This window comes from Oncorhynchus masou, chromosome 27 (genome assembly GCF_036934945.1).
Source record: "Oncorhynchus masou masou isolate Uvic2021 chromosome 27, UVic_Omas_1.1, whole genome shotgun sequence".
NCBI classification, from domain to species: domain Eukaryota; kingdom Metazoa; phylum Chordata; class Actinopteri; order Salmoniformes; family Salmonidae; genus Oncorhynchus; species Oncorhynchus masou.
Window position 1 is genome coordinate 17,278,708 of NC_088238.1, and position 26,594 is coordinate 17,305,301.

Genomic DNA, 26,594 nt, shown 5'->3' on the forward strand with positions numbered 1-26,594 from the left:
TTTGATTCTTTCTCAACAATTCTAAGTAATTGTTCTTTATTTGTTCATCACTCCTACACCACACCCCAAAATCAAAATGGCAAAATAACTTCCAGCTGGAGATGGAAGACAAGACATTTCTCACAGGTTTCTATCATTAAACATGTTCCATTAGCAATTGTGAATATCTCAAATGATCAAATCAGGATACCTGAAATCAACCAAGAACAAAAAGCTAAACATGCAAATAACTTACCAGTACTGAATACCAACAAAATAACTAACTTGAACAAACACTGAATGACTTTCCTGTTAAACTCTTAGGTTCTGCATTCGTTGAACTTCAAAAGACAGCTGTAAAACAGAGGTGGAGTCTGTCTGTTTTCCTGCTCAGAGTTTGTCCTTAAAGTGCCTCTGGACTGGCATCTAAAACCCCTAGAACTCCTTTAGCTCTAGTACTGATAACACTGAAACTCAACCTGAAAAAAATAACAAATCAAGTTCATCAGGGATATTACATTCTCAGGGCAGCTTTAAAAATGTGGCAGGTGATGGCGCTATTGCTTCGAAATGGCTTGTTTTTATGACATCACTTAGGTGCTGGAGCGCTGTCATCCAATCAGATGTGTATCGTGTCCCCCTCGGACCAATAAGAGGGCCTGTTGGAGAGCCTGTGCCCTCCCTCTCAAGGAGGGGGATATCGCCCTTTGCTGGTCAGCTAGCGCATCTTGTAGTCGTGGGAAATGGCCGCATCACACAGCTGTCCTTTAAAGTCCAACTCCAAGGTGAACTCCAGGTCCCGCTGGAATACAAGAGAAGACTCTTCAGTCCACCTATAACCATTTGACAGTATCGTGTCGACCCCAACCATAGCTGCTGCCTCTGGAATTTTCTTTTCACATTGGCCTCCTATAATTTCAGTAACTACGGATGTGTAACCAGGCCAGCACAGTACGGCTTGGCTTAGTAGTGGGAAAAGGGTATTTGAGATGGACACAACAGTAGGGATATTTAGCCCTTTTGAATGCTTTGAAAAGACATCCTTCTTCCCTCCATTTAAAGTAGTCACTGACCTACAGTTGAAGTTGGAAGTTTACATACACTTTAGCCAAATACATTTCAACTCAGTTTTTCACAATTTCTGATATTTAATCCTAGTAAAAATTCCCTGTCTTTGGTAAGTTAGGATCACCATTGTATTTTAAGAATGTGAAATGTCAGAATAATAGTAGAGAGAATTATTTATTTGAGCTTTTACTTCTTTCATCACATTCCTAGTGGGTCAGAGGTTTACAAACACTCAATTAGTATTTGGAAGCATTGCCTTTAAATTGTTTAACTTGCCCAGGGACTGCACTTTTACTGAAATGTTGGTCACTGTCCCTGTAAAAATAAAAGCTTCCCACAATAAGTTGGGTGAATTTTGGCCCATTCCTCCTGACAGAGCTGGTGTAACTGAGTCAGGTTTGTAGGCCTCCTTGCTCACACACAATTTTTCAGTTCTGCCCACAAATATTCTATAGGATTGAGGTCAGGGCTTTGTGATGGCCATGGGAAGACCCATTTGCAACCAAGTTTTAACTTCCTGACTGATGTCTTGAGATGTTGCTTCAATACATCCGCATCATTTTCCTCCCTCATGATGCCATCTATTTTGTGAAGTGCACCAGTCCCTCGTGCAGCAAAGCAGCCCCACAACATGATGCTGCCACCACCATGCTTCACGGTTGGGATGGTGTTCTTCGGCTTGCAAGCTTTCCCCTTTTTCCTCCAAACATAACCATGGTCATTATGGCCAAATAGTTCTATTTTTGTTTCATCAGACAGGAGGACATTTCTCCAAAAAGTACGATCTTTGTCCCCATGTGCAGTTGCAAACCGTAGTCTGGCTTTTTTATGTCGGTTTTGGAGCAGTGGCTTCTTCCTTCTGAGCGGTCTTTCAGGTTATGTCGATATAGGACTCGTTTTACTGTGGAAATAGATACTTATGTACCTGTTTCCTCCAGCATCTTCACAGGGTCCTTTGCTGTTGTTCTGTGATTGATTTGCACTTTTCGCACCAAAGTACGCATTCATCTCTATGAGACAGAACGCGTCTCCTTCCTGAGCGGTATGATGGCTGCGTGGTCCCATGGTGTTTATACTTGTATACTATTGTGTGTACAGATGAACATGGTACCTTCAGACGTTTGGAAATTGCTCCCAAGGATGAACCAGACTTGTGGAGGTCAACAGTTTTTTTTTCTGAGGTCTTGGCTGATTTCTTTTGATTTTCCCATGATGTCAAGCAAAGAGTCACCGAGTTTGAAGGAAGACCTTGAAATACATCCACAGGCACACCTCCAATTGACTCAAATGATGTCAATCAGCCTATCAGAAGCATGACATAATTTTCTGGAATTATTCAAGCTGTTTAAAGGCACAGTCAACTTAGTGTATGTAAACTTCTGACCCACTGGAATTGTGATACAGTGAATTATGAGTGAAATAATCTGTCTGTAAACAATTGTTGGAAGAATGACTTGTGTCATGAACAAAGTAGATGTCTTAACAGACTTGTCAAAACTATAGTTTGTTAACAAGACATTTGTGGAGTGTTGGAAAACGAGATTTAATGACTCCAACCTAAGTGTATGTACACTTCAGCTGTTTCTAAGGTTGGATAAGTCACTGCCAGTTTCCCACTGTACTACTTTCACCAATCCAACCCTCTCCAATCCGTGAATACTTCAAATAAGGGAAGAAGGGAGGATGCATTGGTAGAGTTTTAACAGTTAAAGTCAGTGGGTGGTACAGCAATAGGATGGTGGTTTTGCGGCATCTGAGCTAATACTCATGTAGGGCTTCACTCTTAGAAAGACATATTCATAGATCATGTTAAAGACTTGACATCTATAGAAAAACCCCATCTAGAATGATTATTTTTTAAACAGCATTTTATTCTATGCTGGCCTGGAGTGAGCTGCAGTTCTAATACAGCGTAGCTCTATTCTCACCACGTTCTTATCGTTGGGCTTGACTGCGATGCTGCCCAGTATCTCCTCTCCCTTCCTCACAGTCAGGTAGTCCTCCAGGTAAAACACTGTCTGCTTCCAGTGGGTACTGGCGGCGTCTGGAGCTGGCCATGGGAGAGAGGGGGAGAATTAGGAGGAGGGGAACAAGAGAGGAGGGGGAGATGGAAGAGAGGGGGAGGAATAGCAGGAGGGGAGGAAGAGAGGAAGAGGGGGAGATGGAAGAGAGGGGGATGAATAGGAGGAGGGGAACAAGAGAGGAGGAGGAGGAGATGGAAGAGGGGGAGGAATAGGAGGAGGGGAACAAGAGAGAGGAGGAGGAGGTGGAGATGGAGAGAGGATTAGGAGAAAATTAATATAGTATTGAGAGACATAGGGGAGATCTCAATTGCATACATATTGCGTCCTCTCTCCTTGTCTCCTTCTCATCACCCATTGGATAAGAAAGCCAGAGGTCCCTCCCCTCTGAGTTATCCTCCAATGGGTTTTGAGAGGAGAGAGGACACGATGAGTATGCAATTGAGATCTTCAGAGAGATGGTGGAGAGTGAAATAATCAGACAGAGGGAGACAGAAAAAGTACCATTGGTATGTATTTTTAACCTGTGCTGTTCCATTTCACACCACTAGATGGGGTCAAGAGCTGAGAACCCAAGTCAACTTGTCATTATAGGAAACAGCAAAGTATGCTATTACTTCATGCTTTTATGTCTAGCAGTACCTTTTGATCATCAGCCTCAAACCTACACCTCACAATAATATCACCCTCCCCTTGTCAAAAACCTTGATGAATTAACATGCAAAAAATGCACTGTGCTTCCACAATCTTCCAAACAAAACCAAAGGATCATTGCCAAAGACAAGAATCTCCACAACTACAGGTATGAGAACATTTTTTCACCCTGGCTTATTTGTACAAGTGCTACAATTGACTGATTTACACAAAATGATTGATGTCTGTTTGAAATTACAACTTTTCATTGTTGCATAACCTGGACAGGACCCAGAAACTGAACACGGTGGTTCTCTCCCTGTAAAAGATCTCTGGTGGCTTCAGGTTCCAGAGCTTTTAACAACACAAGTGGCTTGTGTGGAAGATATGTAACTTATATTGTCATACACCTAATTTCAAAGGACCTAGCGTTTAGTGTACTTGAATGTGGTCACATCGTGGGGTATGTTCATTAGTAACAAAACATTTTTGCAATGAAAATAAAAGTAGGTCTTTCTTATTGGACTAGTTCAGGTAGTTCTTCCCTGTTTCAGTCTGTTTTCTGACTCTTGGTGCCAAATGAACACAACCCATATGTGTGTGGTGAGGTCTAACCGGTAGAGAAGCCAGTCTTCTTATGACACTTGGTGAACTCGATGTTGAAGTAGGTGACCATGGCGTGGACATAGTCGTTCCTCTGGATCTGCAGGCAGAAGGCCGTGGTGAAAGACAGGTCCTCAGGCTTCACCGTGTAGATGTCCACTTCCTGGGTCATAGGTTACAAGGGAAATATGGTACAGGGTGACATGCGTCGGAAGAAAGATCTCTCTCTCTCTCTCTCTCTCTCTCACACACACACATACACTTCTCCTTTCTCCTCTATTTCAACATATCTCTCACAATCTCTCTCTCCTTACATCTATCACTCCCTCATACATAAAAGCACTGTCAGACATACACAAATGCACATCTCTCAAACACACGTGGTTGGCTCCATTCTGCCCTTCAACCTCATTATCTATGGGATGATATTAGATTGTTGAGAAGTTTCATGACATGCTTTCTGATCCAGTGCTTTTTGCACACTCCCCCCCTCCCCCCTCCCCCCACTACCTGACTAACCTCTCCTTCCATGTTTGTGTTCTACTCTTTATTTCGTTCAATTCTACCCAATATATTTGTTTATTCATTCATTCATTTATTCATTCATTTATTCAATCCAGTCAGTCAGTGAGTCAATCATCTGTTTTATTAATTAATTACTTCATCTGTTCAATTCATCCATCCATCCTTTCATTCATATGCCCTAGAAAGCATGGCACCTCTCAGCATCAAATACTTTCCTCCTGAAGATAATTCACACAGCATCTCATATCATGCCTCTCTTTTGGATGATTGATGTGACATCGGACAGGACAGACAGGACAGACAGGCCGTCATTGGACAGGACAGGACAGCATTGTTAAATCCCAATGTGTCACACAGACCCGGGAGTGCCAGGCCTATTTATGGCTCAGATACGGTGGCTGGCATGGGTTCCACTGTGAAGTCTGTACAGTCTAGAAACACACAGTCTAGACACATTCATTGACATGCAAATCACAGACAGGGACACGGAACCCATTTAGGGCTCATCATAATTCTTCGCTGGTCGTCTCACTGTGACACTTCAATGTTGGAAAGTAATTTTTTAAGTCTGTCTGGATTCATGCAGTAATTCACACACACACATTTACACACATATACACACATATATACACACACACACACACACTGACCTTGACTAGGCAGGAGTTGGTCACCACCTGTTTGGGGTCCACCACATCCACCAGGGGCTCTCTCATGGCCACGTTACGGATGCAGGTCATGTCAAAACCATACACGTTCTCCCACCCTGAATACACACACACACACACACACACACACACACACACACACACACACACACACACACACACACACACACACACACACACACACACACACACACACACACACACACTCAGATATGAGCAAACCTGGTACACTCTGTGTCTGAAGTGTTGGTCATCACACAGCCTCTCTCTCTAAGTGGTGGTCATCACACAGCCTCTCTCTCTCTAAGTGGTGGCCATCACACTCTCTCTCTCTCTCTCTCTCTCTCTCTAAGTGGTGGTCATCACACAGACTCTCTCTCTCTCTCTAAATGGTGGTCATCACAAAGACTCTCTCTCTCTCTCTAAGTGGTGGCCATCACACAGACTCTCTCTCTCTCTCTAAGTGGTGGTCATCACACAGACTCTCTCTCTCTAAGTGGTGGTCATCACAGACTCTCACTCTCTCTCTAAATGGTGGTCATCACAAAGACTCTCTCTGTCTCTCTAAGTGGTGGCCATCACACAGACTCTCTCTCTCTCACTCTCTCTCTCTCTCTCTCTCTCTCTCTCTCTCTCTCTCTCTCTCTCTCAGTGGTGGTCATCACACAGACTCTCTCTCTCTAAGTGGTGGCCATCACACAGACTCTCTCTCTCTCTCTTTTCTCTCTCTCTCTCTCTCTCTCTCTCTCTCTCTCTCTCTCAGTGGTGGTCATCACACAGACTCTCTCTCTCTAAGTGGTGGTCATCACACAGACTCTCTCTCTCTAAGTGTGGGGGTCATCACACAGACTCTCTCTCTCTAAGTGTTGGTCATCACACAGACTCTCTCTCTCTCTATGTGGGGGTCATCACACAGACTCTCTCTCTCAGTGGTGGTCATCACACAGACTCTCTCTCTCTCTAAGTGGTGGTCATCACACAGACGCTCTCTCTCTCTCTCTCTCTCTCTCTCTCTCTAAAAGTGGTGGTCTTCACACAGACTCTCTCTCTCTCTCTCTCAGTGGTGGTCATCACACAGACTCTCTCTCTTTCTCTCAGTGGTGGTCATCACACAGACCCTCTCTCTCTCAGTGGGGGTTATCACACAGCCTCTCTTTCTAAGTGTTGGTCATCACACAGACTCTCTCTCTCTTGCTCTCTCTCAGTGGTGGCCATCACACAGGCTCTCTCTAAGTGTTGGTCAACACACAGACTCTCTCTCGCTCTCTCTCAGTGGTGGTCATCACATAGACTCTCTCTCAGTGGTCGTCATCACACAGACTATCTCGGTGGTGGTCATCACACAGACTCTCTCTCTCTTTCTCTCTCTCTCTCTCTCTGTGGTTCTCATCACACAGACTCTCTCTCTCTTTCTCTCTCTCTCTCTCAGTGGTGGTCATCACATAGACTTTCTCATACAGATTCTCTCACACAGACTCTCTCAGTGGTGGCCATCACACAGACTTTATTGGTACTGTGTTGGATTGGAAGAGTGTCTCAAGTTTTAGATTGAGATTAAAACTGTTATTCTCTACTTACTGCCTAGGATCGATAACAACCCTCAGAAACAGTGGAAAGATAGCACAGCTTCACAATTGCCAAAAATGTTGGCTCCCTTAGTATGTCTATCTGGTGTTCCTCTCGTGAGAGACAGGGGCCTTAAATACTCTTCCACAACATCTGGCAGCCTTGTATTATAGGTCTACTTCAGTTTGGGTTAAGAACAGAGCAGACAGGCTCTCCCTCTCTTCCCTCCATCCCTCCTCTGCACAGCTCTCTGTAGTCTAGTCCAACCCAGAGGCTGGAGGAGAGAGCCTACTGGAAGAGGGAGAGGACAGGATACCTCCAGCATACATACAGTATACACACAGTAGCTAAGAAACGGAGACGGAAGGATGTTCTCACAGTGTATCTTGAAGTCCTTGTACTGCCTGTCCTCGATGGCCACCACATACAGAGCAGCCCTGTCAGGAAACATCAGCCCTCCAGGCTTCTGAATGTGAGAGGGGACACCAACATAAATTGAGTTGAGATACACCTCATAGAGAATAGAGACATCCTACAGTCACATGCATTGTCTGCACACCTGGCATCCTGTATGTAACATTAGCACATACCCGGTCTAAAACCCTGAAGCAACAACACTGGTTAGAAACCAGATCGTCCTCTCGCTGGGCGCTATAAGCAGGACCTTTGTCGATATGTGGATGCACACACACACACACACACACACACACACACACACACACACACACACACACACACACACACACACACACACACACACACACACACACACACACACACACACACACACACACACACACACACACACACACACACACACACACACACACACAAACGTACATGCACACACACATGAACACACATCATTGCACACATACATGCATGCATGTACAGGTGTAGGATCTTCATTTGATCTATATTGTCATTGAAAAATTATCCTAGAGCAACAGGATTTGAACGTTGCTTGATTGGTGGTTAGGCTATTAGCTGGTCAAAAATATGCTACATGAAAAGTGCAATACTGTTAATATAACCATGTGCTAATGTGGGTTTTCACTGAATTTATGTAAATCTTCAAAGCTCAAAGCTGCATTTTCTGTGGTGCAAGAAAAGTCTCAGCAACAAAAGACTGACCAAATTAAGACCCTACACCTGTATTACCTCTCTCTCTCTCTCTCTCTCTCTCTCACACACACACCCATACACAAAAACAAACACACACGCTTACTAGCCATTTGTCCCTGGCGAAGATGACCGTATTGAGCATAGACTCGTAGAAGAGACAGTAGCCCATCCACTCTGAGATGATGATGTCTACTTTCTCCACTGGCAGTTCCACCTCCTCCACCTTCCCATTGAAGATAGTGATGACTGAAGGACAGGACACAGAATGTCACTCACAACACACACTCTACTACACTAAACACTCCACTACACTAAACACTCCACTCCACCAAACACTCCACTCCACTAAACACTCCACTACACCAAACACTCCACTCCACCAAACACTCCACTACACCAAACACTCCACTCCACCAAACACTCTACTACACTAAACACTCCACTCCAGTAAACACTCCACTCCACCAAACACTCTACTACACTAAACACTCCACTCCACCAAACACTCTACTACACTAAACACTCCACTCCACTAAACACTCCACTCCACCAAACACTCTACTACACTAAACACTCCACTCCAATAAACACTCCACTACACTAAACACTTGACTCCACTACACTAAACACTCCACTACACTAAACACTCCACTACTCCACTAAACACTCCACTACACTAAACACTCCACTACACTAAACACTCCACTACACTAAACACTCCACTCCACTAAACACTCCACTACACTAAACACTCCACTACACTAAACACTCCACTACACTAAACACTCCACTACACTAAACACTCCACTACACTAAACACTCCACTACACCAAACACTCTACAACACTAAACACTCCACTACACCAAACACTTCACGACACCAAACACTCCACTACACTAAACACTCCACTACACCAAACATTTCACTACACTAAACATTCCACTACACTAAACACTCCAGTACACTAAACACTCCAGTACACCAAACACTACACTACACTAAACACTCCACTACACTAAACACTACACTACACTAAACACTCCAGTACACCAAACACTACACTATACTAAACACTCCACTACACTAAACACTCCACTACACTAAACACTCCACTAAACACTCCACTACACTAAACACTACACTACACTAAACACTCCAGTACACCAAACACTACACTACACTACACTAAACACTTCACTACACTAAACACCTCACTACACTAAACACTCCACTACACTAAACGCTCCACTACACTAAAGACTCCACTATACTAAAGACTCCAGTACACAACATAACACCCCACCTCACAAAACACTACTCTACACTAAACACTGCTCTCCACTACACCAAACACTCCACTACAACAAAAATATATTCTAAATGTTAGAATAACATTGATCAAGTGTCAATGTTCCCCTTTTTGTTCTGGGTCTTTCAATTTCATGTCCATCTGTGGAGTTCCATCAATGTGACATTTCAGAGTGGTGATCAGTGACATACAGCTCATTCTGATTGATGTCTCATATTAGGGATGTTTTGTTTGGGAGGAGAGCTGCCAGACAGAGCTGCCAGCCGGAGTCCAGGCTGAAGATGTCTGTCTGAATGTCTGTCTGAATATCTCTCTCTCTCTCTCTGTCTCTCTCTCTCTGTCTCTCTCATTGATACTTTATCAATGTTAATACATCATGTTATCTCTCAGTTAGCCAGCTGTCTCCCCCCACTGCACCCATATAGTAATACAGAACCACAGAACATGAGTAGCCTAATATGTGTACTATGCATATTATGGTTGCAAGTTGCCTTTAGACACTGTTCTAGAATCAGAAGTTGCCTTTAGACACAATTCTAGAATCAGAAGTTGCCTTTAGACACAGTTCTAGAATCAGAAGTTGCCTTTAGACACAGTTCTAGAATCAGAAGTTGCCTTTAGACACAGTTCTAGAATCAGAAGTTGCCTTTAGACAGTTCTAGAATCAGAAGTTGCCTTTAGACACAGTTCTAGAATCAGAAGTTGCCTTTAGACAGTTCTAGAATCAGAAGTTGCCTTTAGACACAGTTCTAGAATCAGAAGTTGCCTTTAGACACAGTTCTAGAATCAGAAGTTGGCTTTAGACACAGTTCAGTTTATCCTCCCCAAATCCTTGTCCTTTGACTAGTTAACTTGTAGCATGTAACTTTGACAGGACATAGCCATGTCGGATACACTGTGTGAATCTATATACATGATTGGTATGTAGTGTAGCTCTTACCATTGTGTAGGTGGTTGGACTTGATGATCTTCTCAGAATACTCTGATATACTTGAACACTCAATCTGGGGAACATAACAAGAAGGAACAAACACAGGTTTGATGAGGGCACCCACTGCAATCATTGCAGCTTTACCACTCATCCTAGATGCACTTTATCACAAATGTTATCCATGTGCTGTATCTTTTCCCTCTCTCCTCCATTGGTGTTATATATGATTCATAAGACCATTTGGGATGCAGACATTGACTATGTGATCTTCTGCATTAGCGATCATCTGGACGGGAGCCTGGAGATGTGCCTCTGATGTGTGTTAGCTTGTTAGCATTACAGAGACGACACTAGTGTAGTTACATGGCAGGATCTCAGAAGATTTAGCCAAGATGCTAATGGAGGTAGAGTAGAGTGTTATGACAATTTACACCATGAACCGGGAGCAAGGTGCTGGATAGTGTGTGTGTGTGTGTGTGTGTGTGTGTGTGTGTGTGTGTGTGTGTGTGTGTGTGTGTGTGTGTGTGTGTGTGTGTGTGTGTGTGTGTGTGTGTGTGTGTGTGTGTGTGTGTGTGTGTGTGTGTATGTGTTTGTGCGGGTGAACAAGTGTCAGCGCTACACCCACCAAGACTTACAGTGGGGCAAAAAAGTATTTAGTCAGCCACCAATTGTGCAAGTTCTCCCACTTAAAAAGATGAGAGAGGACTGTAATTTCATCATAGATACACTTCAACAGACAAAATGAGAAAAAAAATCCAGAAAATCACATTGTAGGATTTTTAATAAATGTATTTGCAAATTATGGTGGAAAATAAGTATTTGGTCAATAACAAAAGTTTATCTCAATACTTTGTTATATACCCTTTGTTGGCAATGACAGGGGTCAAACGTTTTCTGTACGTCTTCACAAGGTTTTCACACACTGTTGCTGGTATTTTGGCCCATTCCTCCATGCAGATCTCCTTTAGAGCAGTGATGTTTTGGGGCTGTTGCTGGGTAACACGGACTTTCAACTCCCTCCAAAGATTTTCTATGGGGTTGAGATCTGGAGACTGGCTAGGCCACTCCAGGACCTTGAAATGCTTCTTACGAAGCCACTCCTTCGTTGCCCGGGCGGTGTGTTTGGGATCATTGTCATGCTGAAAGACCCAGCCACGTTTCACCTTCAATGCCCTTGCTGATGGAAGGAGGTTTTCACTCAAAATCTCACGATACATGGCCCCATTCATTCTTTCCTTTACATGGATCAGTCGTCCTGGTCCCTTTGCAGAAAAACAGCCCCAAAGCATGATGTTTCCACCCCCATGCTTCACAGTAGGTTTGGTGTTCTTTGGATGCAACTCAGCATTCTTTGTCCTCCAAACACGACGAGTTGAGTTTTTACCAAAAAGTTATATTTTGGTTTCATCTGACCATATGACAATCTCCCAATCTTCTTCTGGATCATCCAAATGCTCTCTATCAAACTTCAGATGGGCCTGGACATGTACTGGCTTAAGCAGGGGGACACGTCTGGCACTGCAGGATTTGAGTCCCTGGCGGCGTAGTGTGTTACTGATGGTATGCTGTGTTACTTTGGTCCCAGCTCTCTGCAGGTCATTCACTAGGTCCCCCCATGTGGTTCTGGGATTTTTGCTCACCGTTCTTGTGATCATTTTGACCCCACGGGGTGAGATCTTGCGTAGAGCCCTAGATCGTGGGAGATTATCAGTGGTCTTGTATGTCTTCCATTTCCTAATAATTGCTCCCACAGTTGATTTCTTTAAACCAAGCTGCTTACCTATTGCACATTCAGTCTTCCCAGCCTGGTGCAGGTCTACAATTTTGTTTCTGGTGTCCTTTGACAGCTCTTTGGTCTTGGCCATAGTGGAGTTTGGAGTGTGACTGTTTGAGGTTGTGCACAGGTGTCTTTTATACTGATAACAAGTTCAAACAGGTGCCATTAATACAGGTAACAAGTGGAGGACAGAGGAGCCTCTTAAAGAAGAAGTTACAGGTCTGTGAGAGCCAGAAATCTTGCTTGTTTGTAGGTGACCAAATACTTATTTTCCACCATAATTTGCAAATAAATTCATTAAAAATCCTACAATGTGATTTTCTGGATTTTTTTTCTCATTTTGTCTGTCATAGTTGAAGTGTACCTATGATGAAATTTACAGGCCTCTCTCATCTTTTTAAGTGGGAGAACTTGCACAATTGGTGGCTGACTAAATACTTTTTTGCCCCACTGTATATCATTTATATCCACTTCAACTCAACAGACAGATCAGACGACTGTACGACAATCGAATATCAACCATCAAGTCCATTTGTTCCTCAGCCTGGTTCACACTACAGGGCCAACCCGAGCCAGGCCATGCCGATCTGGGCTGGCCTGGTTACGCATCCACCATGGCTGCTTGTGCCATGCTGGAAAAGGACAATGTGAAAGGAAAATGTAAAAACCAGCAGGGTATGTTTCAACTCGGCCCTATAGTGTCCAACAGGCCTCTGTTAAAATCATAGACGGGCGCGTTCAGAAGGACGCAACGTTTTGGAATGTTTAGATGGAAATCGGCTATGTAGAACGAACATGCCTCTCCACATGGAGAATTAAGGAATCACATCAGCTCTATTCATGGAATGTCTATCTGCAACATTCGACAACATTTGGCAAATGAACCGTGTGAAAAAGTTCGACAACATTTGGCAAATGAACCATGTGAAAAAGGTGTTTGCTGTTTAAAGCAGGACAAGGACTCACCCCGTACACGTGCCTGGCACCCGCGTTGGCAGCGAACATGGACAGGATGCCTGTCCCACTGCCCACGTCCAGAACTATCTTGTCCTTGAACATGTGCTTGTTGTGGTACATGGCATTCCTATAGGTCAGGGTCCGTACTTCATCCTTCAGCATCTCCTGACCAACAGGGAACAAGATGGGAATGTTGATGGGATTGGGAATCTCACAGAGAGCTGAATCCTAACTGAAGTCGAATTTTCACTTAGGACTGGATTCAAACCTTATCGCAGAAGTATCGGGGAATATCCAGCATTTAGTCATGCATTGGTGTCAATGGGAGAATAAGTGAATATTTGACTTATGTGGAAGTTAGGATTTCCAGAATGTGCAAGACTTTGTAGCTCCGTGACAATGACTTTGTCCAGGAGTTTTACCTGGTCAGGTCATGGGGTCAGGAAAAACATGATACACAGAGGACGTCAAGCTCAGAAAGACTTAACCCTATCAGTCCTGAGATCTCATTCATCTGTCTTTCAGTTATCTGCATGTCCAGCCCTCATATTGAGCCTCACAATGAAGTGTTTTACCATTTTATTTTCAGGACATCCAGGCCTACAATTTGAACACAAAATATAATTTGACTTAAACAGTTGCATTCATGGGTTTTATTGACAAATGTCCATTTAAAAACTAAGGTCTGTGAAAAAATGTATATCTACCGAGTCAGTAACAACTGTTTGGAGTTTGTGACATCAACTATGTGAGCTTATTATAGTATTACAGACAGTATGTCCTGGGATTTTCTATGATCTTCTACGTAGAAGAACCCCTTACCTTCTAATCACTCTTGTGTGGCATGTGCGCTTCATAGAGCAAAGTAGTTTTTCATAGACAGCTTTAATAGTTTGCAGCTCAAACCATTCGGACTCGACAGACATTTTTGTATTAAAGACCCGTCCCCAGACACCTTCGGAATCCACCCTTGTCTCAAAAACACAGCTGTAGTGCAGCCCCCATTAATCACACAGACTAATGGTGTCTATGGGTGCAGAAGAAATGAACAAATCCAATGGTACAACCCAGAAGTCTGTAACCCAAACACACCATGTTAAAAAGGGCTGAGATGTCCAAAACGCCCTGGCAATACGGTGGGACTCATTTGGTTAATATCAGGCTGAGAGAATCAACGGCGTGTGGAAAATGTGTATATAAATGTCCTCATACAGGACTTAATGAATATGCTACACTGAACAATTCAGAAGTGGGAGGTACAGGACATGTGTGGTTGAAAGAAGTGCCCTACTTAGTGAATATGGTGCCATTTGGGACGTAGTGCATGTCCTCTTAAACATGTAGAAATGACAGCTTCTGGATTTCTATTCATAGAAAACGATCATAGTGACAGAGGCAGTATTTAGGCCGCATCACTGGCACAGGCTCTTTAAATAGAGGTAAGTCTATAACGAAACCCTGCTGGGATTATCTGATACCCATCTATCTGCACACACTCACACATTTTATCGGGGGCAGTTAAGTTCTTGGGTCTGCTTGGCATTCAGACTGTAACCTGACCCACATGCTAAATAAGGACCTCGATAGAAACACATTTTTTGGTTGTTCCCATTCTCTTTTAGGATACCTAGAGCATTTGGGGTATGAGTCTGACACTTCAATAGATCACCTCTGGGGTATGAGTCTGACACTTCAATAGATCACTATCTGGGGTATGAGTCTGACACTTCAATAGATCACTATCTGGGGTATGAGTCTGACACTTCAATAGATCACTATCTGGGGTATGAGTCTGACACTTCAATAGATCACTATCTGGGGTATGAGTCTGACACTTCAATAGATCACTATCTGGGTATGAGTCTGACACTTCAATAGATCACGTCTATCTGGGTATGAGTCTGACACTTCAATAGATCACTATCTGGGGTATGAGTCTGACACTTCAATAGATCACTATCTGGGGTATGAGTCTGACACTTCAATAGATCACCTCTGGGGTATGAGTCTGATACTTCAATAGATCACTATCTGGGGTATGAGTCTGATACTTCAATAGATCACTATCTGTGGTATGAGTCTGACACTTCAATAGATCACTATCTGGGTTATGAGTCTGACACTTCAATAGATCACTATCTGTGGTATGAGTCTGACACTTCAATAGATCACTATCTGGGGTATGAGTCTGATACTTCAATAGATCACTATCTGTGGTATGAGTCTGACACTTCAATAGATCACTATCTGGGTTATGAGTCTGACACTTCAATAAATCACTATCTGTGGTATCAGTCTGATACTTCAATAGATCACTATCTGGTATGGTCTATGAGATCACTATCTGTGGTATGAGTCTGACACTTCAATAGATCACTATCTGTGGTATGAGTCTGACACTTCAATAGATCACTATCTGTGGTATGAGTCTGACACTTCAATAGATCACTATCTGTGGTATGAGTCTGACACTTCAATAGATCACTATCTGTGGTTATGAGTCTGACACTTCAATGCCTCGCCCTCTTTCCTTATCCATGCCAGGTACCAGAATGTAAACCAGTCAGTCCATTAGTCAGCTCCTTAGTTGTTCAGTCAGTCCGTCTGCTTGGCAATCCATCAATTCAATTTGCTGGCAACTACATCCGAAAACGTGTAAAGCCTAAACCCCCCAGAGAGCAAGCCTAGGCAACAGTGCTTACAAAACATCCCAACAGGCAGGACAGTAGGAACATCCATGAGTCTCCTAACTCCAGTGCTTCCAGAAAATATTCACACCACTTGACTTTTTCCACATTCTGTTATGTTACAGCCTTTTTTTGGTCACTGGCCCACACACAATAGCGTATAATGTCAACGTGGAATTACATTTTTAGAATTTTGTACAAATTAATAACAAATGAAAAGTTGAAATGTCTTGAGCAATAAGTATTCAACCACTTTGTTATGGAAAGCCTAAGTTCAGGAGTACAAATTAGCTTAACAAGTCACCTAATAATGTACGTATTAATTGCATGGACTCACTCTGTGTGCAATAATAGTGTTTAACACAATGATTTTTGAACGACTACCTCATCTCTGAACCTCACACATACAATTATCTGTAAGATCCCTCAGTCGAGCAGTGAATTTCAAACACAGATTGAACCACAAAGACCAGGGAGGTTTTCCAATGCCTCCCAAAGAAGGGCACCTACTAATTATGCTTTGGATGGTGTATCAATACACCCAGTCACTACAAAGATACAGGCGTCCTTCCTAACTCAGTTGCCAGAGAGGAAGGAAACCACTCAGGGATTTCACCATGAGGCCAATGGTGACTTTAAAACAGTTAATTAGTTTAATGAATGTTATAAGAGAAAAGTGAGGATGGCTCAACAACATTGTAGTTACTCCACAATACTAACCTGATTGACAGAGTGAAAAGAAGGAAGCCTGTACAGAATAAAACATATTCTGAAACATGAATCCTGTTCGAATAAGGCACCAAAGTAAAACTGCAAAAAAATGTGTCAAAGAAATTAACTATGTTCTGAATACAAAGTCTTATGTTTGGGGAAAATCCATCACTAAGTACCACTCTTCATATTTTTAAGCATGGTGGTGGCTGCATCATGTTATGGGTATGCTTGTCATTGGCAAGGAAGAGAGTATTTTTAATGTTTTAATGATACAAAAAACGAAATAGAGCTAAGTACAGGCAAAATCCTAGAGGAAAACGTGTTCAGTCTGATTTCCAACAGACAATGGGAGACAAATTACCCTTTCAGCAGGAAAATAACCTAAAACACAAGGCCAAATATACACTGGAGTTGCTTACCAAGACGACATTGAATGTTCCTGAGTTGCCTAGTTACAGTTTTGACTTATATCGGCTTGAAAATCTATGGCAAAACTTGAAAATGGCTGTTTAACAATGATCAACATCCAATTTGACAGAGCTTGAAGAATTATTTTAAGAATAATGTGCAAATATTGTACAATCCAAGTGTGCAAAGCTCTTAGAGACTTGCCCAGAATGACTCACAGCTGTAATCACTGACAAAGGTGATTCTAACATGTATTGACTTAGGGGGTTGTATACTTATCTAATCAAGATATATTAGTATTTTATTTTCTATAACTTGTTTTTTTGTTTGTTTTTTTAATCAAAATTTTCTTCCAGTTTGACATTACAGAGTATGTGGATTGTGACAAAACAACAACAATTAAATCCATTTGAATCCCACTTTGTAACACAACAAAATTTGGAAAAAGTAAAAGGGTTGTGAATACTTTCTGAAGGCACTATATCTACCTCATGGATGAGTCGCCTACCTACCTACCTCATGGATGAGTCTCCTACCTACCTACCTACCTACCTCCTACCTACCTACCTACCTCATGGATGAGTCTCCTACCTACCTCATGGATGAGTATCCTACCTACCTTCCTACCTACCTCATGGATGAGTCTCCTACCTACCTACCTCATGGATGAGTATCCAACCTACCTACCTCATGGATGAGTCTCCTACCTACCTCATGGATGAGTCTCCTACCTACCTCATGGATGAGTATCCTACCTACCTACCTCATGGATGACCTACCTACCTACCTACCTACCTACCTACCTACCTACCTACCTACCTCGTGGATGAGACTCCTACCCCCCTACCCACTTCATGTATGAGTCCCCTACCTACCTATCTAATGGATGAGACTCCTACCCCCCTACCCACTTCATGTATGAGTCCCCTACCTACCTATCTAATGGATGAGACTCCTACCCCCCAACCTACCTCATGTATGAGTCCCCTACCTACCTATCTAATGGATGAGTATACCCACTTCATGTATGAGTCTCCTACCAACCAATCTGATGGATGAGTCTCCTACCCCCCTACCTACCTCATGTATGAGTCCCCTACCTACCTATCTAATGGATGAGACTCCTACCCCCCTACCCACTTCATGTATGAGTCCCCTACCTACCTATCTAATGGATGAGACTCCTACCCCCCTACCTACCTCATGTATGAGTCCCCTACCTACCTATCTAATGGATGAGACTCCTACCCCCCTACCCACTTCATGTATGAGTCCCCTACCTACCTCATGTATGAGTCCCCTACCTACCTATCTAATGGATGAGACTCCTACCCCCCTACCCACTTCATGTATGAGTCCCCTACCTACCTCATGTATGAGTCCCCTACCTACCTATCTAATGGATGAGACTCCTACCCCCTACCCAATTCATGTATGAGTCCCCTACCTACCTCATGTATGAGTCCCCTACCTACCTATCTAATGGATGAGACTCCTACCCCCCTACCCACTTCATGTATGAGTCCCCTACCTACCATGTATGAGTCTACCTACCTATCTAATGGATGAGACTCCTACCCCCTACCTACCTCATGTATGAGTCCCCTACCTACCTATCTAATGGATGAGACTCCTACCCCCCTACCCACCTCATGTATGAGTCCCCTACCTACCTATCTAATGGATGAGACTCCTACCCCCCTACCCACCTCATGTATGAGTCCCCTACCTACCTATCTAATGGATGAGACTCCTACCCCCCTACCCACTTCATGTATGAGTCCCCTACCTACCTATCTAATGGATGAGACTCCTACCCCCTACCCAGACTCCTACCCCTACCCACCTAATGGATGAGACCCCACCCCCCTACCCACTTCATGTATGAGTCCCCTACCTACCTATCTAATGGATGAGACTCCTACCCCCTACCCACTTCATGTATGAGTCCCCTACCTACCTATCTAATGGATGAGACTCCTACCCCCCTACCCACTTCATGTATGAGTCCCCTACCTACCATGTATGGATACCCACTCAATACCCCCTACCCACTTCATGTATGAACCTACCTATCTAATGGATGAGACTCCTACCCCCTACCCACTTCATGTATGAGTCCCCTACCTACCTATCTAATGGATGAGTACCCACTTCATGTATGAGTCCCCTACCTACCTATCTAATGGATGAGACTCCTACCCCCCGACCCACTTCATGTATGAGTCCCCTACCTACCTCATGTATGAGTCCCCTACCTACCTATCTAATGGATGAGACTCCTACCCCCTACCCACTTCATGTATGAGTCCCCTACCTACCATGTATGATCTAATGGATGAGACTACCTCATGTATGAGTCCCCTACCTATCTAATGGATGAGACTCCTACTTCTGAGTCCCCTACCTACCTATCTAATGGATGAGACTCCTACCCCCCTACCCACTTCATGTATGAGTCCCCTACCTACCTATCTAATGGATGAGTCCCCTACTTCATGTATGAGTCCCCTACCTATCTAATGGATGAACTTCATGTATGAGTCCCCTACCTACCTATCTAATGGATGAGACTCCTACCCCCCTACCCACTTCATGTATGAGTCTCCTACCAACCTCATGGATGAGTCCCCTCACCTACCTATCTAATGGATGAGACTCCTACCCCCCTACCCACTTCATGTATGAGTCCCCTACCTACCTATCTAATGGATGAGTCATGTATGAGTCCCCTACCTACCTATCTAATGGATGAGACTCCTACCCCCTACCCACTTCATGTATGAGTCCCCTACCTACCTCATGTATGAGTCCCCTACCTACCTATCTAATGGATGAGACTCCTACCCCCCTACCCACTTCATGTATGAGTCCCCTACCTACCTCATGTATGAGTCCCCTACCTACCTATCTAATGGATGAGACTCCTACCCCCCTACCCACTTCATGTATGAGTCCCCTACCTACCTCATGTATGAGTCCCCTACCTACCTATCTAATGGATGAGACTCCTACCCCCCTACCCACTTCATGTATGAGTCCCCTACCTACCTATCTAATGGATGAGACTCCTACCCCCCTACCCACTTCATGTATGAGTCCCCTACCTACCTATCTAATGGATGAGACTCCTACCCCCCTACCCACTTCATGTATGAGTCCCCTACCTACCTATCTAATGGATGAGACTCCTACCCCCCTACCCACTTCATGTATGAGTCCCCTACCTACCTATCTAATGGATCAGACTCCTACCCCCTACCCACTTCATGTATGAGTCCCCTACCTACCTATCTAATGGATGAGAGTACCCACTTCATGTATGAGTCCCCTACCTACCTATCTAATGGATGAGACTCCTACCCCCTACCCACTTCATGTATGAGTCCCCTACCTACCTATCTAATGGATGAGACTCCTACCCCCCTACCCACTTCTGAGTCCCCTACCTACTTCATGTATGAGTCCCCTACCCACTTCATGTATGAGTCCCCTACCCACTTCATGTATGAGTCCCCTACCTACCTATCTAATGGATGAGACTCCTACCCCCCTACCCACTTCATGTATGAGTCCCCTACCTACCTATCAAAAGGATGAGACTCCTACCCCCCTACCCACTTCATGTATGAGTCCCCTACCTACCTACCTCATGGATGAGACTCCTACCCCCTACCCACTTCATGTATGAGTCCCCTACCTACCTCATGTATGAGTCCCCTACCTACCTATCTAATGGATGAGACTCCTACCCCCCTACCTACCTCATGTATGAGTCCCCTACCTACCTCATGTATGAGTCCCCCCTACCCTGACCTCACCTACCTCATGTATGAGTCCCCTACCTACCTCATGTATGAGTCCCCTACCTACCTATCTAATGGATGAGACTCCTACCCCCCTACCTACCTCATGTATGAGTCCCCTACCTACCTCATGTATGAGTCCCCTACCTACCTCATGTATGAGTCCCCTACCTACCTCATGTATGAGTCCCCTACCTACCTATCTAATGGATGAGACTCCTACCCCCCTACCTACCTCATGTATGAGTCCCCTACCTACCTCATGTATGAGTCCCCCCTACCCTACCTACCTCTCAATGGATGAGACTACCTACCTATCTAATGGATGAGACCCTACCCCCCTACCCACCTCATGTATGAGTCCCCTACCTACCTACCTCATGGATGAGTCCCCTACCTACCTATCTAATGGATGAGACTACCTCTACCCCCCTACCTACCTCCTACCTACCTCATGTATGAGTCCCCTACCTACCTCATGTATGAGTCCCCTACCTACCTCATGTATGAGTCCCCTCTACCTCATGGATGAGTCCCCCTACCTACCCATGTATGAGTCCCCTACCTACCTATCATGGATGAGAGTACCCCCTACCCACTTCATGTATGACCTATCTAATGGATGAGACTCCTACCCCCCTACCCACTTCATGTATGAGTCCCCCCTACCTATCCTACTTCATGTATGAGTCCCCTACCTACCTATCTAATGGATGAGTCCTACCCCCTACCCACCTAGTCCCCTACCTACCTCATGTATGAGTCCCCTACCTACCTATCTAATGGATGAGTCCCCTACCTACCTCATGGATGAGTCCCCTACCTACCTACCTCATGGATGAGTCCCTACCTACATGGATGAGTCCCCTACCTACCTCATGTATGAGTCCCCTACCTACCTCATGTCCCCTACCTACCTCATGGATGAGTCCCCTACCTACCTCATGGATGAGTCCCCTACCTACCTCATGGATGAGTACCCCCTAGTCCCCTACCTACCTCATGTATGAGTCCCCTACCTACCTCCTACCTCATGTATGAGTCCCCTACCTACCTATCTAATGGATGAGACTCCTACCCCCCTACCTACCTCATGTATGAGTCCCCTACCTACCTCATGTATGAGTCCCCTACCTACCTCATGTATGAGTCCCCTACCTACCTATCTAATGGATGAGTACCCCCCCCCTACCCACCTCATGTATGAGTCCCCTACCTACCTCATGTATGAGTCCCCTACCTACCTATCTAATGGATGAGACTCCTACCCCCCTACCTACCTCATGTATGAGTCCCCTACCTACCTCATGTATGAGTCCCCTACCTACCTCATGTATGAGTCCCCTACCTACCTATCTAATGGATCAGACTCCTACCCCCCTACCCACTTCATGTATGAGTCCCCTACCTACTTCATGTATGAGTCCCCTACCTACCTATCTAATGGATCAGACTCCTACCCCCCTACCCACTTCATGTATGAGTCCCCTACCTACCTCATGGATGAGTCCCCTACCTACCTCATGGATGAGTCCCCTACCTACCTCATGGATGAGTCCCCTACCTACCTCATGTATGAGTCCCCTACCTACCTATCTAATGGATGAGACTCCTACCCCCCTACCCACTTCATGTATGAGTCCCCTACCTACCTATCTAATGGATGAGACTCCTACCCCCCTACCTACCTCATGTATGAGTCCCCTACCTACCTCATGTATGAGTCCCCTACCTACCTCATGTATGTCCCCTACCTACCTCATGAGTCCCCTACCTACCTCATGGATGAGTCCCCTACCTACCTCATGTATGAGTCCCCTACCTACCTCATGGATGAGTCCCCTACCTACCTCATGGATGAGTCCCCACCTACCTCATGGATGAGTCCCCTACCTACATGGATATCTACCTAATGGATGAGACCTCCCCTACCCACCTCATGAGTCCCCTACCTACCTCATGTATGAGTCCCCTACCTACCTCATGTATGAGTCCCCTACCTACCTCATGTATGAGTCCCCTACCTACCTATCTAATGGATGAGACTCCTACCCCCCTACCTACCTCATGTCATGAGTCCCCATGTATGAGTCCCCTACCTACCTCATGTATGAGTCCCCTACCTACCTATCTAATGGATGAGACTCCTACCCCCCTACCTACCTCATGTATGAGTCCCCTACCTACCTCATGTATGAGTCCCCTACCTACCTCATGTATGAGTCCCCTACCTACCTCATGTATGAGTCCCCTACCTACCTATCTAATGGATGAGTCCCCTACCTACCTCATGTATGAGTCCCCTACCTACCTCATGTATGAGTCCCCTACCTACCTCATGTATGAGTCCCCTACCTACCTCATGTATGAGTCCCCTACCTACCTCATGGATGAGTCCCCTACCTACCTCATGTATGAGTCCCCTACCTACCTATCTAATGGATGAGACTCCTACCCCCCTACCCACTTCATGTATGAGTCCCCTACCTACCTATCTAATGGATCAGACTCCTACCCCCTACCCACTTCATGTATGAGTCCCCTACCTACTTCATGTATGAGTCCCCTACCTACCTATCTAATGGATCAGACCCTACCCCCCTACCCACTTCATGTATGAGTCCCCTACCTACCTCATGGATGAGTCCCCTACCTACCTCATGAGTCCCCTACCTACCTCATGATGAGTCCCCTACCTACCTCATGTATGAGTCCCCTACCTACCTATCTAATGGATGAGTCATGTATGAGTCCCCTACCTACCTAATGGATGAGACCCCTACCCCCTACCCACCTCATGTATGAGTCCCCTACCCACCTCATGTATGAGTCCCCTACCTACCTCATGTATGAGTCCCCTACCTACCTCATGTATGAGTCCCCTACCTACCTCATGTATGAGTCCCCTACCTACCTCATGTATGAGTCCCCTACCTACCTCATGGATGAGTCCCCTACCTACCTCATGGATGAGTCCCCTACCTACCTCATGGATGAGTCCCCTACCTACCTCATGGATGAGTCCCCTACCTACCTCATGTATGAGTCCCCTACCTACCTCATGTATGAGTCCCCTACCTACCTCATGGATGAGTCCCCTACCTACCTCATGGATGCCAAAGTGGGCGTAGGAGTCAAAGTAGTAGTCCTGTGATGTCATTTCCTCTGGGTTGAGCAGCTTTGCAATCTTGCCGCGCCCGGGGCAGGTGGGAAGGGCCGCTACATGGGGCGTATGTGGAGGGTGTGGCACATGGTGGACAGTTGGCACAGGTTTGGGCAAGGAGGCAGGCTGAAAGGACTGCGACTGGGGGGTAGTGATGGTACACTGCCGCTAAGAGAGAGGAGGGGGTGAGGCAGAGAGAAATAGGGAATATGAAGATAGAGAGGAGGGTAGGGATAGAGCAAATAAAGAGACAGAAATAAAGATAGACAATGTGGGGAGGAAAGAGAGATGGGAGAGTGAGAGATGAAAAGGGAGGGAGGGAGAGAGAGAGATGGAGGAAGGGAGAGCGAGGGAGAGATTGAGAATTAGGGACAGACAAAAGTGAGTGTAGGTGTATTTGAAGAGAGGACACTTGAACATTATCAGAGAAGAGCAACAGGACTGGATCTGTTTGCAGTATCAAATCGCTTTCAATACAGTGCACTTTGATTCAAAACCATTTTTTATAGCATTACATGGCTAAATGTGTTATTTACAAATACAGTGAAACACTTAGAATGCATTAGAGGTCACTTGGTAGGCTAGATTACATAATGTTACGCATCTACCCGTTTTCAGAGCAGCAGGAGTCCATGCGACAGATTGTGCAGAATGGATAGTGAAATCAGCACCAAGGACAGCGCACACGCTAACCACTACAGATCATTTCTGCATTGCATTTCTTTGCAAATGTAATATTTTAGCGGAATATATGCCATAACAATTTACAAAAACAAGTAAACGTTGCATGTGTCTGCATTGCTTTTTACAGACACCAGTAGTCGATACAATATCGATTACTTCAAAACTGACAAAGACACTAAAACATTAATAAACAGAACCATCGGTAATTGATTATTAACGATTATAGCAATATAACGAACGATTTTGACCAGCATATGTCACTCCTTGGATCATTTACCAGCGAACTGACATACCTCAGAATTGTCCGGCTCCGCCATTTTTCTCCGTAGGAGCAGGCAACGCGAGTGCCTCAGTCCCATATGAGCCAACGAGATTTCTTCAACCCAGGGAGGGAAAATCTTATATAAAATAAACTTAGTAGCTCTCTTTCGATAAGCTAGATTTATTTTCTCTAGATTGACTTTCATAAATGATGCAAACGTTTAATATCGGAAATAGTTAATATTTTAGGCTGAATTCCAACTTATTGTTAGCCCCCTAAAAAGTTATCATGCTCTTCTAAAACGTTTGTTTCACATCGATAAAAACGACAGGTATCCATTTTGTAAAAGTTACAGGTGGTTCCTATAGAGGCACTTGGGCATCAAATGCACCAGCACCTCGAAATAACCTTCCTCTCTCCTCTTGCGCACTGCAACATATGTCTATGATGCAAGCAAACTATACCAAGATGCCTCTAGTCCACGTTAGGAAAATACATCCTCATACTCCGCTTCTCCTCAACAGTTGTTTTCCACGTCTATCAACATATCTCACAAGTCGTTGGCTTGAAATCGCCCCATCAGTGATATTTATATTCGGAGAAGGATGCGCTATCCTCCGTTTGACTTGGCTACGTTCCCATGGCAAAAGTTCAACTTGAGTATTGAGTTGAAGCTGTTCATTATGGTTATACAGGCAGTCAGGCACCCGTTTTTCCAAGAACCGGCTCGTGATCAGAAGTTATAAATCGATGCCTCCCACGCGTCAGATGCCTCTCTTCACCTTCACAACAGATTTTCCGGCAGAATATAGAGAGATGCTGTATATAGCGGACCAATTGCCGTACTTCTCGACTTTCGCAGGATTCCCCACCGTGCAGAGCAATTCTTATGAGCACGAAAGTGTCTGTACCTTTGCAGCATACGTTTCCCCCATACTGCATCTAACCTACTTTATATGAGCCATGACCTTGAAGGCATGTTCTTTCTAGCTAGCCTACTTTCGTAATTAACTCAAGAAAGACATTCAATCATTTTGGGCAAAATGGATCGAAACTGTGCGTACTTTTCCTGAATGATACGAATGACTCTTGACACTCTCCCAAGCGTGCCATTCGATCTTAAATGTGAACATTTGTGAATGATCTAATTTGCAGATTCATTGCAAAGTTGGACATCTAATCGCCTGCAGGTGTTTAGTTTATTTCCCCAAAGTGTCATTATGCGTAATGAGCACTTGGATGGATCGCGATACAATAATTGCGGCTTTTTTTAAGGTTGCACTGCAATTTCAAAATATAAAATATCTATGATTGATGGGCTACACATACTGTAATGAGTATCATCCGTTATCATATGTTCAGCATCACACTGACCAGACCTAAGAATCAGAACCAGAAAACGTTATTGCAATGCAACAGTGTTACGACTTCTCTTGGTGTTTTACAAAACATCATCCATATATTTTTCTATCTTATTTCTATCTTATATATTCATAGAATAATAAAACAGAAAAGAGTAAAGTCCATTCATTTAATGGCGCATATTTGCACAAACAGCCTTGTACTTCAGCACTAAACTGTGATACTTGCAGACACATTGTATATTATCCGCAAAACACCATATGACTAAGTGTCTTTCGACTAAAGCGAAATCTTGTTCTGGAGCAGATGCCTCAAGCCTGTTCCTGATTATAGATTGAGGAGGTG

The 26,594-nt window shown here is 44.4% G+C and overlaps 1 protein-coding gene across 2 annotated transcripts; it reads right to left on the reverse strand.

Moving 5' to 3' along the window:
• Positions 1-19: 19 nt before the first annotated feature.
• On the reverse strand, positions 20-25,761 carry LOC135515694 (protein arginine N-methyltransferase 8-B-like). 2 transcript variants are annotated; one of them, XM_064939373.1, is made up of 10 exons: positions 24,919-25,758; positions 23,885-24,109; positions 13,173-13,328; positions 10,439-10,502; positions 8,292-8,434; positions 7,442-7,529; positions 5,480-5,595; positions 4,317-4,467; positions 2,976-3,097; positions 20-781 (listed from the first exon to the last, which is right to left on the reverse strand). In XM_064939373.1, exons 1-10 carry the CDS (start codon positions 25,090-25,092, stop codon positions 698-700), a joined length of 1,323 nt encoding a protein of 440 aa, XP_064795445.1. In that variant the 5' UTR covers positions 25,093-25,758; the 3' UTR covers positions 20-697. The 2 variants fall into 2 exon arrangements, with proteins under 2 accessions (XP_064795445.1, XP_064795446.1); XM_064939374.1 differs by lacking the exons at positions 7,442-7,529; positions 8,292-8,434 and having other exon boundaries at positions 24,919-25,761.
• Between the last annotated feature and the right edge of the window lie 833 nt (positions 25,762-26,594).